The sequence below is a fragment of the Peromyscus maniculatus genome, chromosome 8, assembly GCF_049852395.1.
Source record: "Peromyscus maniculatus bairdii isolate BWxNUB_F1_BW_parent chromosome 8, HU_Pman_BW_mat_3.1, whole genome shotgun sequence".
Classification (NCBI taxonomy): Eukaryota; Metazoa; Chordata; class Mammalia; order Rodentia; family Cricetidae; genus Peromyscus; species Peromyscus maniculatus.
Genome location: NC_134859.1, coordinates 102,716,009 through 102,730,955, shown reverse-complemented (window position 1 = coordinate 102,730,955; position 14,947 = coordinate 102,716,009). Strand labels below are relative to the sequence as shown.

At 48.9% G+C, this 14,947-nt stretch overlaps 1 protein-coding gene across 4 annotated transcripts in view; it reads right to left on the bottom strand.

The window, feature by feature from the left end:
- The window catches only part of Rab37 (RAB37, member RAS oncogene family), a 65,933-nt gene that overhangs the window by 6,194 nt on the left and 44,792 nt on the right, over positions 1 to 14,947 (bottom strand). For 2 of the 4 annotated variants that reach the window (XM_042283072.2, XM_006997729.4), the window contains exon 2: positions 8,675 to 8,785. In XM_042283072.2, the coding sequence (XP_042139006.1) occupies positions 8,675 to 8,785 (111 nt within the window). Of the gene's footprint in view, positions 1 to 1,375; positions 1,513 to 8,674; positions 8,786 to 14,947 lie in introns of those variants that run through there. The other 2 variants (XM_006997728.4, XM_015990735.2) reach the window with 1 other exon arrangement.

Sequence of the window (14,947 nt, the reverse complement as noted above, 5' to 3'; positions counted from 1 at the left end):
CCCACCATGTTTCTTTCACACAACTACGGACTCAGAACTAGGTCAAGCCTTGGCAGGTTAGGGGTTAGGTACTTTGCTGTCCAGGCACTCCGATGGCTCTAGGGACCCAGCTCCGGGGAGGGGGGGCAGAACACTGGCACTGTTTACTTTACAGATCACAGCTGCCTTGAGCAAACCATGCAGCCAGCCACCTAGCCAGTCAAGTCCACCAAACACAAACAGCTGCTCAGCCCTGCCACCTCCTAGGTAAACAGTTCAGCTGGCCTGCAGGGCAAGAAGGTCAGGAGACCCCCCCCCCACACACACACCATCAGCCTGGAGGCCGGCCAGCAGCAGATCCCTCCCCCCACTGAAAACTTAGGGCCCCATTTCCTGCCACAAGCCCACACAGGACGCCTATCTCAAGGGCTCCGACTCCCGGTGGGTAGGCTGGCAGTCTGGTTTCCCCTGAAACCCTGGGGGTGGAGACCTGAGGCTCCCAGTGAGAGTGAGACCTGGTGTTGGGGAGGTATCAAGACACGGAAAGAGGCATGTGTCCTTCAAGAACAGGCATCAGTTCTGCCTAGCACAGCCCTCCCTTACTGCAGGGGACGAGGGCAAGCCGCTGGCTGGCTCAGCATCTCTTTTTAGAGTTCCGTGTACTTGCTTACTCCAAGGACACAGATGAGGGAGGTGGAGGCAGGCTAGTGCCCATGCTTCTCCCACCTGCTTTTGTTCAGGGCATTCCTGCAGAAGGTACGCACCCTTTACAGCCATCGGAGGAGGGAGGGTGGGCCACTGCCACTAATTGCTGTGCCTTTCTCAGCTTCTAAAAATTCCCAAGTGGACTTGTAGGCTGGCTGCACACAGCTTAGGGGGTGGGGGGGCTCCAGCTTACTGTGGGGGAGAGGCTGCGAGACTATGTCTGGAGGCATTGGGGAGGACAAGGATGGGACTTGCTGCTGAGTGGGGACCCAAAGCATTGGAAGTGGGTGACAGGTGTCACTCTCTGAGGCTTAGCTCAAAAAGGGCATTAACCTTGAGATGCCTCCGCAGGCATCTGCGTCTTCAGGGAGTCCCCATCTCCTCGCACCTCCAAAGTGTGGCAGAAGAGAACTAGGTTGTTGTCCACAGGGTGGGGAGTCTAAGTCCTTCTGATCTGCCTTGCCCCACGCCCTTCGAGGTCAGTCTAGATCTCTAGAGACTGAGATGGGCCTAGGGGTTATGCTCCAGACCCCATACCCAGCTGACCTGGGACCAACTGAGTCCAATCTAGACACTTCCAGAGAGGGGAGTAGACGGGGAAGGACAGGGTCCTGTGGCAAAGGACACCAGGAAGGATGTCCCTCAGAACCGGCCTGGGGGTCCCTAGCCCTGGACGCAGCGCCCCACCCACCTTGCCCGTGAGATCGTAGTTCGGACTGCAGGGCGGGGAGCGCTCGGGGGCTTCGCCATCCCCGGTGGTAGCAGCTCCCGGCGTGCCAGTCATGTCCCCGGACAGTCAGAGGTGAGCCGGGCTCGCTGCGGGCGAGGGAGAGCTCGGAACCGCCCTGCCCTAGGCTCCGCCCACTCCTCCCTCCCCATCCACCAACTGGCTCGGACCCTGATAGGCTCCTCCCTCCGTCCCGCCATCCCCTCGACGACGCCTGCCAGGATGTCTAGGACTTGCAGAATGCGCGCCTAGGGACTGGTAGGCCTCCTGAGAGACATTGGCCTAGTTTAGTGCTCTCACAGCACCGAATGAGTCCAGGTACAGGGCCAGTACCCTAAGGTCACAGCGGCGGGGTTGGGTTGCCATCGAGGCGGCTGACCCGGGAGACCCAGCTAACTGCGGAAGGTGTGGCGCCTGGTTTCCTACTGTGGCTGTATATCGTGGCCAGGAGGGGGCACCAGAGCTCCAGCCAGCCAGTACTTTACCTGCAGGCAGGAGGCGGGGGAATGCCTCTGAGCAGTGTTTGACAGGGAACTGCATTCTGGGGTTAGCACCTACACAGTCCCTTTTTTGCTGATGGACCCCAGCTGGAGCTCATCGGAGTCTGCTTTTGTTCACCGACACTCACTTTGGAGTGCACTGGCGCTGTGCCATTTGGGGAGCTCTTGGGTGGTACTAATACCTTGCGCCCTCTGTGGTGTATCATATCTCATTTCTCCCTGACTTGTTGGTCTAATGTCCCACCATGGGAACGTTCTCAAAGGTGGGCTTTTGCAGCCTTCCTTTCCAAGGAGGCAAGGTAGGGCCAGCCTTATTCAGGTGAGGCCCAGGCCTGGCCACCAAGTGGGTGCCACATGAATTTGTGGGTCGTTTTGAGCGGTTTCCAGTACAGCCCAGGAGCCCTGAGCTCCTGATGACAGAGGATGTGGAGAATCCGGGGTTGCCCATACCAGAGCTCAGTAGTTTGTGGGTCAATCCTCCCCATCCCAATGTCGTATAGAAGGGAACTGGATGGGGGGGGGACTGGGTGAGGAGTATACAAAAGGGAGTGGACCCCCTAAACTTTTCACTGATGGCAGTGAGGGGCAAGGTCAAGGCTTGCTTTCGGGTGACTCTAGACTTGGGCACTGGCTGTGTACATCAGCAGGAACTGTTTCATGGAAGCTGATAGAAGAGGTCAGAGCATGGATGGAGGTGACCTTGTCGAGGAGAGAATTGGAGAGGAGAATTGGCCTGCCCCTTGCTCACCTTCCACTGGAGACTAATGTTATGGGTTACATTGTGTCCCCCAAGAGATACGCTGAAGCCCCAGGCACTGGTACCCCAGAATGTGACCTTCCTTGGTAACAAGGACATTAGAGATGTAAATTACAATTGGGTCATGCTGGAATAGGGGCCCTGTGCTAGTTAATATCAACCATGAACTTGGCAGGGCCCAGAATCACCTGGGAGATGGGACTTTGGACACACCTATAAGGGATTTTTATTTTTATTTTTATTTTATTTTATTATTTTTTGGTTTTTCAAGACAGGACTTCTCTGTTTAGTCCTGGCTGTCCTGGAACTCACTTTGTAGACCAGGTTAGCCTCAAACTCCAAGAACCGCCTGGCTCTGCCTCCTGAGTGCTGGGATTAAAGGCATGCACCACCACCACCTGGGAGGGATTGTCTTGATTAGGTCAGTTGAGGTGGGCAGACCCAGCCAAGAGGAGGAAGCCAGCTGAGCACGGACACTCACTGCTCTCTGTCCCTTGCCTCCGGTTGCAGTGTTACCAGCTGTCTCTTCAAGCCCCTGCTGCTGGGCTTCCCTGCCATGATGGACTACCACCTCAGACTTACTTTCCTCATAAATCACACCAGCGTAGTTTATCGCAGCACGAGGAAAAGTAGCAGAGACAAGCCCCTAAACCAATGTGATTGGTGTTACTAGAAAAGACTTAAAGTAAACAGGGAGAAGACAGTCTTGTGAAGACAGAAACATGAAGGATGCCCGGGGCTCAACAAAGCTGGGCAGCAGCCGGGAGAAGGCTAAGGTGAACCTGCTGACACCTTGGTTCAGGACTTTGCTTTCTCTTGTTGGCTCCAGATTATTTGGGGAGGAGGTAGAGGCTTCAGGGGTCGGGGCTTTAGCTGGAGGAAGTAGGTCATGGGTTACACTCTTTTTAGAAGGGTAGGTTTGGCATGGAGCAGACCAGGCATCTTGAGAGACAGCAGAGACAAAAGTATTCTTACAGAGAACTGGGAGAGTGCAGTCCTTTTTCTGGGCAATGCTTGTTGGGACCTCTGGGTAAATGGATGCATGTCTGTAACTACATGGAAACCACAGACATAATTTGCATCACACTAAGAACACATAGGATGCATCAATGCTCACAAATTGACTGCATATCTCATGTGGTATTTTGAAAAAAAAAAAATGGCCCCCAAAGGGAGTTGTGTGGTCACTATTGGGAAGTGTGGCCTTGTTGGAGTAGGTGTGGTCTTGTTGGAGGAAGTGTGTCACTGTGGGCTTCGAGGTCTCATATGCTTAAGCCATGCCCGGTGAGACAGACCACTTCCTGTTGCTTTTGGATCAAGATGTAGAATTCTCCAGCATCATGTCTGCCTGCATGCCGCCATGCTCCCTGCCATAATGATAATGGACTAGACCTTTGAAAATGTAAGCCACCTCAATTAAATGTTTTCCTTTGTAAGGGTTGCTGTGGTCATGATGTCTCTTCACAGCAATAGAAACCCTAACTAAGACATCTCACATCCTTTCCAGATGCCCCAAATCACCCTCAAATACAAAACAATATAAATTATCCAACCTCTCTCATGCACCGCCCCCAGATGTGAAATGCACATACACACTGCATTACCATCCAATCAGAAGCCCTGCCCTACTGTGTTATAGGTCACAGCCCACACACTCACATAGCCTTCTTGATAGGCACCCTCCTCTATTTAGAGGAACACTGGGGTTCCTCCCAGATATGCAGGTGGGCTGAAGAGAATCCCAAGGTTGTTGACCACATAGCACAGTGCTGCAGGGTCCATATGTGGAGGGGAGAAGAAGGTAGAGGCTGGAGTAACAAGGTCGATACTCAGGTTTTGCAAACTGTGGTGCATAGATCACCCACAGCACAGCTCCCAGGTCATGTCAAAATGCTGACTCTTCCCCTATCCTGATCCTTCGCAAACAGCCTCTGCAGGTTTTTACACACTCCAAATGAGTGTTGAGAACCACTAACCCCAACTGTGTGCTACCTCAACCAGAAGGTGAAGGGTTTAGACTTTAATAGGCAATAGTGAGATGATGGGAGATGGACAGAGGAAGGATTTGGAGATAAATTTTACAATATTGTTTAGATAAAACTGGAGAGTCTGGGAAAAAAATAAAGACAAGCTCTAACAACCCACTGTAACCCCTGCAGTAGGACAGGGGTTGATTAAAAATGTTTTATGGCCGGGCGGTGGTGGTGCACGCCTTTAATCCCAGCACTCGGGAGGCAGAGCCAGGCGGATCTCTGTGAGTTCGAGGCCAGCCTGGGCTACCAAGTGAGCTCCAGGAAAGGCGCAAAGCTACACAGAGAAACCCTGTCTCGAAAAAACCAAAAAAAAAAAAAAATGTTTTATGGTTTGAATACAAAATGTCCTTGTATAAGTTGCTCTTTAGGAAATGCCTGGTCCCCAGCCAGTGGCATTATTTGTGGGAGATGGTAGAATTTTTAAGAGCCAAGTCCTAGCTGGAGAAAGTAGGTCACAGGTTTATACTTAAAGTTATACTTTATCTCTCTCCCTGGTTCCTGTCTGCCATGAGGTATCTCTGATGTTCTGTCTCATTATGAGTTCAGCATCAACAGAGCCAAAGACCACAAAAGAAGCTCTGAAATTGTGAGCCAAAATAAACCTTTCTTCAAGTTGTTTATGGCAGCCTTTAAAAACGAAAGTGATAAAAAGTCTAATGCATCAAATTGGTACCAGGAGTGGGGATGCTGCTGTGACTAATCTAACTGTGAGGGTCTTTGCCTTTGGAACTGGTTTGCAGGAAGAATTTGGAAGAGTTTGGACACATGGGCTAGCAAAGGCCCTAGAGTGCTGTACACTGACCTCAATAGGTGATTGTGATGCTGAAAACAATGTGGACAATAAAGATGATATTTATGAGCTTTTTGATGGGAATGAGAGTTGGGGGGGGAGGGGTGTATTGGATTATAAGCTATTCATGTTATGATCTTGCTAAGAACTTTTTAACATTTTACCTGGGTTCTCAGACTTGGTAGAGGGTTGAGTTTAAAAGTAGGGGGCTAATTAACCCAGTGGAGGAAGTATTAAGGCAGTTCGACATTCAGGCTCTGGCATAGTTATTGCCAGCTGCTTATAGCCGGGTTTATAGTGACTCAAGAGCAAGAAGATGAACAGAAAGTCTTGAAAAACCTGCAGTTTGGTTATAAAAGCATGTGTTAAACAGGGGTAATGAAGGTAGAGCTCCCAAAGAGACAGTACCTTTTAAAAGAAGTCTAGTGTTTTACATCAGTACACTAGAAAAGACGGAGAGTCTGATTCATACCGCTGTGAATCCTGTTGATGTTAGCACTCCAGTAAACCCAGCAACAGGACTCTGCAGCCAGTGTGTCAGGGCTTGTGCTAGAGAATTGGGGGGATACCAGGACTTGAGAGGTGTCAGCTCCATGCCTGAAAGGCCACGGACCTGGAATTTTCTCAGTGAGTGCCATCTCATTCTGTGTTCCCTTCTCTTGTTGCCCAGGCTTCATTCAGCCTCCTGAGCAGGGCCAGCAAGAGCCTGGTGGACCCTTTTGCTCCAGTTGTCACTACTCTGGAGTCCAAGCCCGACCCAGGGCACTTGCAAATTACTCGATGTGCTTAACAACAACAACAAAAATCTCTCGGTTGTGGCTTGAGATGGCTCAGTGGTTAAGGACACTGTTGGCTCTTCCAGAAGACCTGGGTTTGATTCCCAGAACCCGCTTGGCAGCACACAGCTGTCTGTAACTACAGTTTCAGGGGATCCAGTGCCTTCTTCTGGTCTCCATGGGCATTAGGCACGAAACAGCTATACACATAGAAAATAGTAACAATAATAATAATAATAATAATAATAATAATAATAATAATAATAATAATAATAAATATCTCACTGCGTGATAGGTCAGTAAACAAGGGTTTTATAACCAATATCTCTAGGGACCAGTATTTGAAGGACACCCAACGTCCTTCAGCATCCTTGCCTAGCAGGATGTGGGAGAATAGCTGCGGTGCAAAGATCCAGCTGTTTTGGGCAGGGGATGAACCAGGAGGGAGTGGAAGGTCCCTAACACTAAACAGGGTAGCAATAAGGGGAATATACATTGTCACAATCCAGCTATGGCTGGACTCCATCACACTTCCTCTGTGTGGGTACTGTCACATGTGGGTATCCTGCCCGCTGTCCCTAGTGAGACTTTCCCTGGATTTGGGTCCCAGCTGTGGAGCATGGTTGTGCTTGTTTGTAGTTCAAGGTCTCACCCTTGACCCAAGTGTCTCCAGGCTCAAGCTTCACTCAAGCTGCCAATATTCTGAATGCTGGCCTCAGTTGAGGATGTACAAGGCTATCCGAAGGTCAACCGGAGACTTCTCTCATCCTGGCTGGGAGGCTTGGATTTCTCTGACTAAATTCTTTCTTCTCACTCATAGATTTGCCTTAATATCCTTGATAGACTAGTAGCCAAGTTCAGAGATGATACCCCCGTGACTTGTTCGGATGTGCATCAGAATTTTCAGACCCAAGATTACCTGCTTTCTGTTCTCTAAGTCAGGTGCAAGGATAGGTAAAAAAATATATGGGTGTGACTGTGAGGGAGGTGTGACCTTGGCTGGAGTAGGCTGTCCCTGGCACAGAGACATCCATCTTACTTCTAGACAGGCTGATCCAAGGTCTTAGGGAATTGCCCAAAGAGCCTTGGCCTTCTGGGACTCAGCCCTACCTTGTTCTGCCTTCTCCTTAGAGAAGGCCAGGGCTCAACTCACCCTAATTTTGAGAGCACTTGGGTGGGGATGTTTCCAGACAGGTTCTGGGTCAGACAGTTCACAGGCTGGGCAGCTCTCCATTCCCACTCACCTTCTGAAGTCATCTGTATCTATGTCCAGTCTGGAACCTTGCCTTCCTCCCTCTGGCCTCTGGGGAAAGCCTATTTCTGGATTTCCTCCTCTCTCCCTTCACCAGTGTAGCATTGTGTGTCCCAGCCCCAAATGTGACCTCACAGGCCCCATGCTTCGGTTTGTCTAGAGGTTTTCAAACTCCCACAGTACCCAGGACATGACACCTCATCTCCCTGTCTCTGAGATACTAGGATTTCAGAGACTCAACAGCACGAGAGAGGGGCAAAGCCATATGGAAGACCTTTCCGAGAACTCAAGGGGATCAGAGCTTTCCCTGCAGGCATGGGAAAGTCAGGGAGGTGAGGGTGTTGTAACCCACGAGGTTTCCTAGTGGCATGTTCCTAGTGCATGAGAGGTTGATTGGACCACGGGCCTGAGTATCAGGTGTTTTTAAGGGTCTACACTTGACTGTAACTAGCAAGGGAGAGATCTTTTGCTCCACCCCTTGTCATTGTTATAAATAGACCTTTGGAATAAAGTTCTGGGCCGGTGGATAAGGATCCAGGCCCACCCGAGTCTATCCTGTGTTTTCTCTGTTTCTCTCCCCTCTTTATTTCTAAGTAAGTCTCTTATCTCTCAATCCTCAAGAGTCCCTGGGGTAAATAAATGTGGGGGCTGGTCTGTCACATGAGGATATATGACAGAGCAGGGCTACTAGACTGTGGAGAATGGTGGGGGAAAGGGTCTGACTCCACTTTCTAATTAGATACCCACCTACCCACTCACACCCCAGTGCTGTGTCCCAGGAGACACTGAGAGCTGAAAACCAGACTCAACCCTTGCCTGCTGACTCCCAACCCACGTGGCCATGCAAGTTTGCACATTCTGTACTGTCATGTGTCATTTCTTACCCTTCCAGAATCTTTGCAGCCTTGGGTTGACCTGAGTATCTACACCCAGATACACTTGTTCTGTTGGCCTTTAGAGTCAAAGTAAAACAGAGTCTCCACAACTCCATGCCAAGCCCAACCCTCTCCAGTCCTCACTAACTTGCCTGCATCTCTGGAAATAGTTGTTTACTCAGATCCTTCTAATGGTCTCATCTAAGCACCTGCCTGTTTCTGGCTGGCACCCTGACACACATCCAGGGCTCCAGGGCTGGCAGAGCCAGTGAGTACTTACTGTGAATCCGATGCCCACAGTGGCTGAGAAGGAGCCAGGGATGAACTTGCCCTGGTCGAACTGAACCAGTAGAGATGTCTTCCCAACGCCACTGTCACCGACCAGGATGGTCTGAAAAGCAGCAACGGAGACGGGGTGAGGGCTCTGGGTGGATTAGTTGTGACTGTAGGAGGTGATTCTTTCTGAACACACACACACACACACACACACACACACACACACACAAATAGAAAAATACAGACACATACATCTATACAGTACACAGAGATAGACAGACAGACAGACAGACAGACATATATAATACACAAACACGGACATAGAAATATGTACACAAATATAAAAGCTCACAGATAGGGCTGATGAAATGGCTCACCAGGTAAAGATGACTGTCACCAGACAATAACCTGAATTCAATCCCTGGTACCTACCTGGTAGAAGGATAGACAGACTCTAGGCAAGATGTCGTTGACCTCTACACACACTGTGGCATGTGACCCACCCCCAGTAACACACACAAAACCTCACAGATAAACACAGAGGCACTCAGATCTAGAGGTTCTCTCTCTCTCTCTCTCTCTCTCTCTCTCTCTCTCTCTCTCTCTCTCTCTTCTTGATTTTTTTTAATTGAAGTCACTGAAAAAGGCTCAGGGTAGCTCAGGGTGGCACACGCCTTTAATCCAACACTTGGGAGGCAGAGGTAGATGGATCTCTGTTAGTTCGAGGCCAGATCGAGTTCCAGGACAGGCTCCAAAGCTACACAGAGAAACCCTGTCTCAGAAAGAAAAAAAAAAGGCTCAGGGTATAGAGGGAAACTATGCCAAACCAAGTTCATGAACACCTGAGATAACTGTAAGAACATGCCATATGGATTCCCTCCCATCCCCAGACTTCTCTGACATGGTTGGCCTGCTGCTCTGTTCTGAGCTCCATCCATCATTGCTGTGTTTGCCCTGGGGTCACATGGCCCATGGACAATTCCGAGGCAAAGGCAGAACATGGCAGGGACGTTATGTCTGACCTGTTCCTGGGGATACTAGACTCCTCTAACAGCTGGCTTTGGCTTGAGGACCACCACCCTTGGAATTCCAACCTGAGTCAGAGCCCGATGTTTCTCTGGCTTCAACCTCATTTGCCATCTAGGTGTTTCCCAATAAAATCCTCGCACATGTTGTTTTGGCATCTGCTCCTTGGAAGGTCAGATAACGTGATGGATTTCCCGTGTGTGCTAGTCCAAAAGGACCCGGGTGTGGAAAGAGAGATCAGGATGCCTAGGGCGAGCCTTGGGAATAGTTCACAGCTGGTCCTGGACCAAACCCTTGGCGAGGACAGTGTCCCAGAGAGAGGAGAACTTTAGGAAACAGGACAAAGGTCACTCTCCCCTGGAGGTCAGTCTGAGAGGAAGCACAGTGAGAACCAGCCTGGAAATTTGGGTGAAATGTTTCAAAAGGAATCACAGAGCACATGACAGAACTATCCATGAACTCCATGAACTATGAGACTGTGCCCAGAGGACTGTAGGAGCAGGAATGGGAGGGTGGATGGGAAGACAAAGGCCTTGATTTCTAGGTGGACAGCAGCCACTTTCCAAAGACAATCACTGGAGGTCATTGGAAGGCTTTAGAGAGGCAGACTTCATCTGCATTCATAAAGACACAAAAGTAGAGAGACTGCGAAAGCCTCAGGTCCATGCGCCCCAGACATTTGGGGCTCTGACTGGTGTGGGAGGGAACCAGTATCAGCGTGGGTTGAACAGGACATTGTCTGTGTGATGTTGACTTTGGACGTTTCCTGACTATGACTCTTCAGCCTCTACCTCCCAAATGAGATTCAGCTGGGCTTTCATTTCCTCCTGGATTGAAGAGCACCATTTATTTGTTATGAACAGTGGCTTTGTTAATTTGCATCTCACATTGACCTTCCCCAGGCTTCAAGATGTACTTCCTAGAGAGAATAGTCTAGGGGAGCCTGCATGCCCCGGTTTACTTCCTAGAGGACACGGCAGACACAATCCTCGTCCCTTTTGCTTTACAGGATGAGGAAGCCCTTGGGTCTGTCTTCACTCACTGTGATACTTTGACCTTTGTGGAGTTGGTGAGTTCAGCTCTTCAGACCCAACTGAACTCAGGCTTCAGGCAGGGCCTGCTCTCAGTTGGTCTTTTTACCACCAAGAATTTATTGGTGGGGCTGGAGATGTGGCTCAGCCACTAAGAGCACTTATCACCCTTGCAAAGGATCTGGTTTTGCTTCCCAGCATCCATCACGGCAGCTCACAACGATCCACAACTCTAGTTTCAGAGGGTCCGATGCCCTTTTCTGATCTCCATGGGCACTAGGCATGCATGTGCTGCCATATAAACATGCAGACAAAACGCTCATACACATAAAATAAAATAAATAAACTCTAAAGAGAATATATTGACAGTTGTGCCGAGAGGTTCTTAGGGTTTTATTTTTTTTAAGTGTCTCCTTATGTAGTTCTGCCTTACAACTCATCATGTAGCCCAAGCTTTTAGGGGTTCTCCTGGCTCCACATCCTGAGTGCTGGGGTGACAGACGTGCTGATCCTGTTTAGTTTCTGGCCTGGTTGTTAAGTTTTGTTTTTAATCTGGGCAATCATAGAGAGCTCTGAGTGGTCAACGACAAGCCTTGTTGACTTCTTTCCTTTAAATCCACAATAGACCTGTCTATTGTCTAGATTAAGAAGTTATTACCTTCATTATCCATTTGTGTGTGTGTGTGTGTGTGTGTGTGTGTGTGTGTGTGTGTGTGTGTGTGCACATGGTGTGGTGTGGTAGGTGCTGCTTTCTCCTACCGTGTTGCTCCCTGGTTGGCTGCAGACCCCTTTATCAGCTGAGCCATCTCTCCCGCCCTTATTGTCCATTTTTTTTTTTTCCCCGAGACAGGGTTTCTCTGTGTAGTTTTGGTGCCTGTCCTGGATCTCACTCTGTAGCCCAGGCTGGCCTCAAACTCACAGAGATCCGCCTGGCTCTGCCTCCCGAGTGCTGGGATTAAAGGTGTGCGCCAGCACCGCCCAACTGTCCAAAGTCTTTACTGCAATTTCTCTCTTCTAGAAAAATTATTTTTTAAAAATGTATTAATTAAGTTAATGAAATTGGACCAGCAAGATGGCTGAGTAGGTGAAGTGTTTGTCTTGCAAATCTGAGAAAACAAGCTGATCCTTGGAACCCACGGAAAGGTGGAAAGAGAGCTGATGCACTCTCCTCTGATTTCTGCATGCGTGCCTGAACACTCTCTATTCTCTCTCTCTCTCTCTCTCTCACACACACACACACACACACACACACACACATCATGCTCATACACACACACACACACACACACATCATGCTCATACATACATACTACCCTAAATAATGAAAAAAAAAAAAAAAAGCTAACGAACCCTGGTTGGACCCAGACCTCTGTCACTGTCTGCATTTCCTCCCCTCTTCCTCCTCCTCTGCTTTGAGAAAGTTTCACATGCATCTCAGGTGGCTTTCAATTCCTGATCTTTCTTCCTCCACCGTCTAAGCTCTGGAGTTGCAGGTGTGCACCACCATGCCTGGCTGGGCTGCTTCTCTTTCTTTCTTTTTAAGATTTATTCATTTATTATGTGTACAGTGTTCTGCCAGAAGAGAGCATCAGATCCCATTATAGTTGGTTGTGAGCCACCATGTGGGTGCTGGGAATTGAACTCAGGACCTCTGGAAGAGCAGCCAGTACTCTTAACCTCTGAGCCATCTCTCCAGCCCTGCTTTTCTTAAGTCATTTTAGTGTGTGTGCCTTTGTGTGTCTACCATTCACAAAGGGGATTTGAGGTAGTTTATAACAGACCCACATGTGCCAAAGGGCGCTTAAAGTCAGCATCTGAGAAAGGTCACAGGGCACGGAGGAAAAGGGGTGGGGGAGAAGAGACGGACCCAGAGTCAGAGCCATCCCTGCATTCAAGCATTATATTTAGTGTTACCTTCCTGAGTATCAAGACAAAGTGGGGAACTGTGGGTTTCTGTAGTATTTGTATGACAAAGCCTATTTGACCAATGGCCATTTCCCCCAGACATGTGACACTAAGAGTCATCCTCAGTGACAGAGTGAGCAACAGCCTTTTTGCAAGAGACACAAAGCTCTTTTGCTGGTTCCCAGTGCATTGGAGGTCTCCTGGGCCCCGGACCAGCCCTGTACTGCTCACTCTCCTAGACTCCGTCACTCAGCAGCGATATTGAGAAACTAGGTGATGGGTGGCCCTCTTTGCTCCTAAGGTGTCTTTAGATGATCTCCTTAGCCAGACAAGACGTTCCGATGCCACCAAGATCAGTTCATCTGGGGTTGGGGCTGTGGCTCAGTGGTAGAGTGGGCAGCCCTTCACCTGCAGGGCTGCATTGAAGGAGTCTTGATGTGGCCCTCACTTACGTACAGCTGACTTGAAGTCTGATACTTTGGGTGGTCTTCAGCTGAGTAATTAAAAGACTTTAAAAGTGAAGCTGGTTTCCTTGGGGAAATTTTACTTCAAGGCTGTAGCCTATTGGACTAGGTGTAGGGGTGCACACTGCTGATGCCAGGCCTCAGATGGCTGGCACAGGAGGATTGCAGGTTAGAGGCCAGGCTGGAGCCATATAGTGAATCAGAGTCTGAGCGGGGTTGCACTGTGACCCTGACAAACAAGCACACACACCACCTAGAGCCTCCGCTCCCACCTGGGGATGTCCAGGCTTTGAAGACTTTCACTGTTTTGGACTTCGGACTAACCAGACCCCACAATCATAGAAGCCAGTTTCTTAGAACAAACTCCTGTATGAGGTTTAATCCTTATTGTCAACTTGACTGAAGTAGGACATTCGGGGATTTCTAAAGGACACGTCTGGGCATGCCTGTGAGGGCATTTCCAGAGAGGATTAGCTGAGCTGGGAAGACCCACTCCGCTTGTGAGTGGCACATCCCAGGGTTAGAGCCCAGATGGAGTGGAAGGGAACTTGGAGAAAGCCAGGGGGATTCTGGTATTCCCCAGACTCTGCTTCCTGGGTGACCATGCGGTGGTCAGAACGCCTCTGCTTCATGTTCCCACCACCCGATCTGCCCAAGCACATGTGACCAAGTAGTCTTGGACTCAACTTTCCCAAACCATGAGCCAGAGCAATTCCTTCTTCCTTTACGTTATTCAGGCATTTTAAGCACGATCATGAAAAGCTAGCTAAATACTGTTTGTGTAGCACTCGAGGAGTCTGGCAGACAACGTGATGTACAGTACTTTGGGAATGGTTGACTCCGGCTCATGTTTAGGGAGTGGGCTTTCATAGTGGGAGCAGGCAAACTTTTGGAGAGCAATTGATAATATCAAAGTTATCCATGCAAATTCTTCTGGCTCTCTTTGCAGAAGTACACCAAGATGTGTGGGATAAAGGGGCTTCACAGTAACATTCATTAGAACAAATAACTCATCAAGTAGGTACTAGGGAAACAAACCCTAGAGTATGCATTGTAGATGATTCAGCAGACAAAAGCACTTGCTGTGTGTATTAATTTTCTATGGCTGTGATAAAACATCAGGATCAAAGTGACTTATAGAAGGGAGGGTTTATTTGGGCTTGTGGTTCCAGAGGGGCTAAGAGTCCATCATGGCAGGATAGACGTATGGCTAGGACCAATCCTTGGGTGCTACATAGAGCATCTCAGGGCCAGGCATCATTTCCATCATGTAGCACAGTTCACAGGCCCTTAGAGTGTTAAAGCCAGTCAGCGTTTCCCTGTATGATGATTCTTGTTGCATATGGCAGTTTTCCTCACAACAGATAACAGCATGTTGGGTGGTGTGAGCTTTACATGGGTGTGCCCATCTGATTTCTGGGACAGACCATTCATTTCTGACTGCAAGAGATTGGATGAATGAAATATAAACCTCAATATTAAAAGTGATCTCTCATGGTGCTGAGATTAGGTGCAAATTAAATTCATCCTTCCTGCTGTCTTCTCTATTTCCAAAAATGAGTGTGTGTTACTCTATTGAGTTAGACAAATATACTATTTTGGAGTTTTTATTTTATTTTTAATTACACGTATATGTGTATCTGTTTGCAGGTTGTGCACATTGCGGCTTGTGCATCTGCATGTGGGAGCCAGAAGAGGCTTTAAATCGCCTGGGACCAGATTACAGATGGTTGTTCAGTCTGTGCTCTTAAACTTGAGTCATCTAGGCAAAGGTACTGTTTTTAAACAGAAGCCACAAGAGCTCCACAGTTCCAGGGCTGGCTGGGATCTGAAGAGCATTAAGGATATAGT